The sequence below is a fragment of the Micropterus dolomieu genome, unplaced genomic scaffold (genome assembly GCF_021292245.1).
Source record: "Micropterus dolomieu isolate WLL.071019.BEF.003 ecotype Adirondacks unplaced genomic scaffold, ASM2129224v1 contig_14204, whole genome shotgun sequence".
Classification (NCBI taxonomy): Eukaryota; Metazoa; Chordata; class Actinopteri; order Centrarchiformes; family Centrarchidae; genus Micropterus; species Micropterus dolomieu.
Genome location: NW_025743190.1, coordinates 1 through 1177, shown reverse-complemented (window position 1 = coordinate 1177; position 1177 = coordinate 1). Strand labels below are relative to the sequence as shown.

At 40.7% G+C, this 1177-nt stretch overlaps 1 gene segment (V, D, J or C); it reads right to left on the bottom strand.

The window, feature by feature from the left end:
* Nucleotides 1-513: 513 nt before the first annotated feature.
* LOC123966777 lies at nt 514-1162 on the bottom strand (the record flags this gene model as incomplete). The annotated part of the segment is given in 2 exon segments: nt 514-879; nt 968-1162. Coding segments are annotated over 2 exon segments (412 nt in total), but the record flags the coding sequence as incomplete, so codon positions are not given.
* Nucleotides 1163-1177: the final 15 nt, after the last annotated feature.

Below are 1177 nucleotides of genomic sequence, written 5' to 3'. Positions count from 1 at the left end.
ATATGACAGTTCCTCTTTTCTTTTGTCTTTTATATGTTGTTTAATTGTTGATCGTAGTGGAAATCCATTGTGTAAATGATGTAAACTTGATTGACTGCTTCATTTCCCTTTAAGGTCTCAATGCCATCATTGTTCCAAACAAGTACAGTTTTACTTGTGCTGTCCTGCTTTCGAGCAGGGACTTGTAGGTGGGAATTAAACGGACATTATGGTGAGAGGTGCAAATGGGGGTTTAGTATTACAGTCTACATATTGCTTCAAACCAGGCAGCACAGCTTAAAGCTTGCAATGGTTACAGTCACCAAGCATTTCAATTGTCTGTGAAAACAATCTGCTGGAGTAGTATTGGAGATACTTTGAAAATACTATGAACATATTCAAGTTCTGTTATTTGTTTATTGTGTTTTATCTGTGGTGCTTCATTTAATGTTGCTTCTATCACCACTAAAACAAATCCTGACTATATCATAAACCACTGAAGTTTAACAGTGTGTGACTCCCTCTGGTGGACGTTGTGGAGTATTCTGTTGTCTTTGCTCCAAAGGTTTTTGTACAGAGTTTTGGTGTTTCCTGTCACTGTGGGCTGCAGAGCACAGTAGTACACAGCAGAGTCAGACAGCTGAAGCTTCTGGATCTTCAGAGGAACTGACTTATCCTTGATTGTAGCATTAAATCTGTCTTTCGTGAACTCTGCAGAAAAATCTGTTGTTTTTGAGTAACTTTTCAGCATGTACTTAGGAGACTCATTTACTTGTTTGTACCAGAACAAAGCTGGACCTGTGTAACTTGTCTCAAAAGTACAGCCAAGTGTAACTGTGTCTCCTTCAGCAGCAATGACATCTCCTGCTGGCTGGGTCACTCTGTCTTCTCCTTTACACTCTGGGGAAGAAGAGAACATGCAGAGGAAGAGATGGATCAATAAAGATGATTGATTAAAGGAGAACAATCAGTAGGTTTAAAGAGTTACCTAGCCAGAGAGTCAGAATCAGGATGTTTCTCAGCCAGTGGTTCATGTCTGCAGTGAGAGGGGAGGAGAGAGAGGAAGAACATTGATACTCTGATGGATCTGGGCCTTCACATCATTGGCCCTTCCTCTTCATCATCTGTTGAGGAACTCTCAACATTTACATCTCAGCTGTTTAGCTGATGCTCTTATCCAGAGCAGCTCATAATGAGG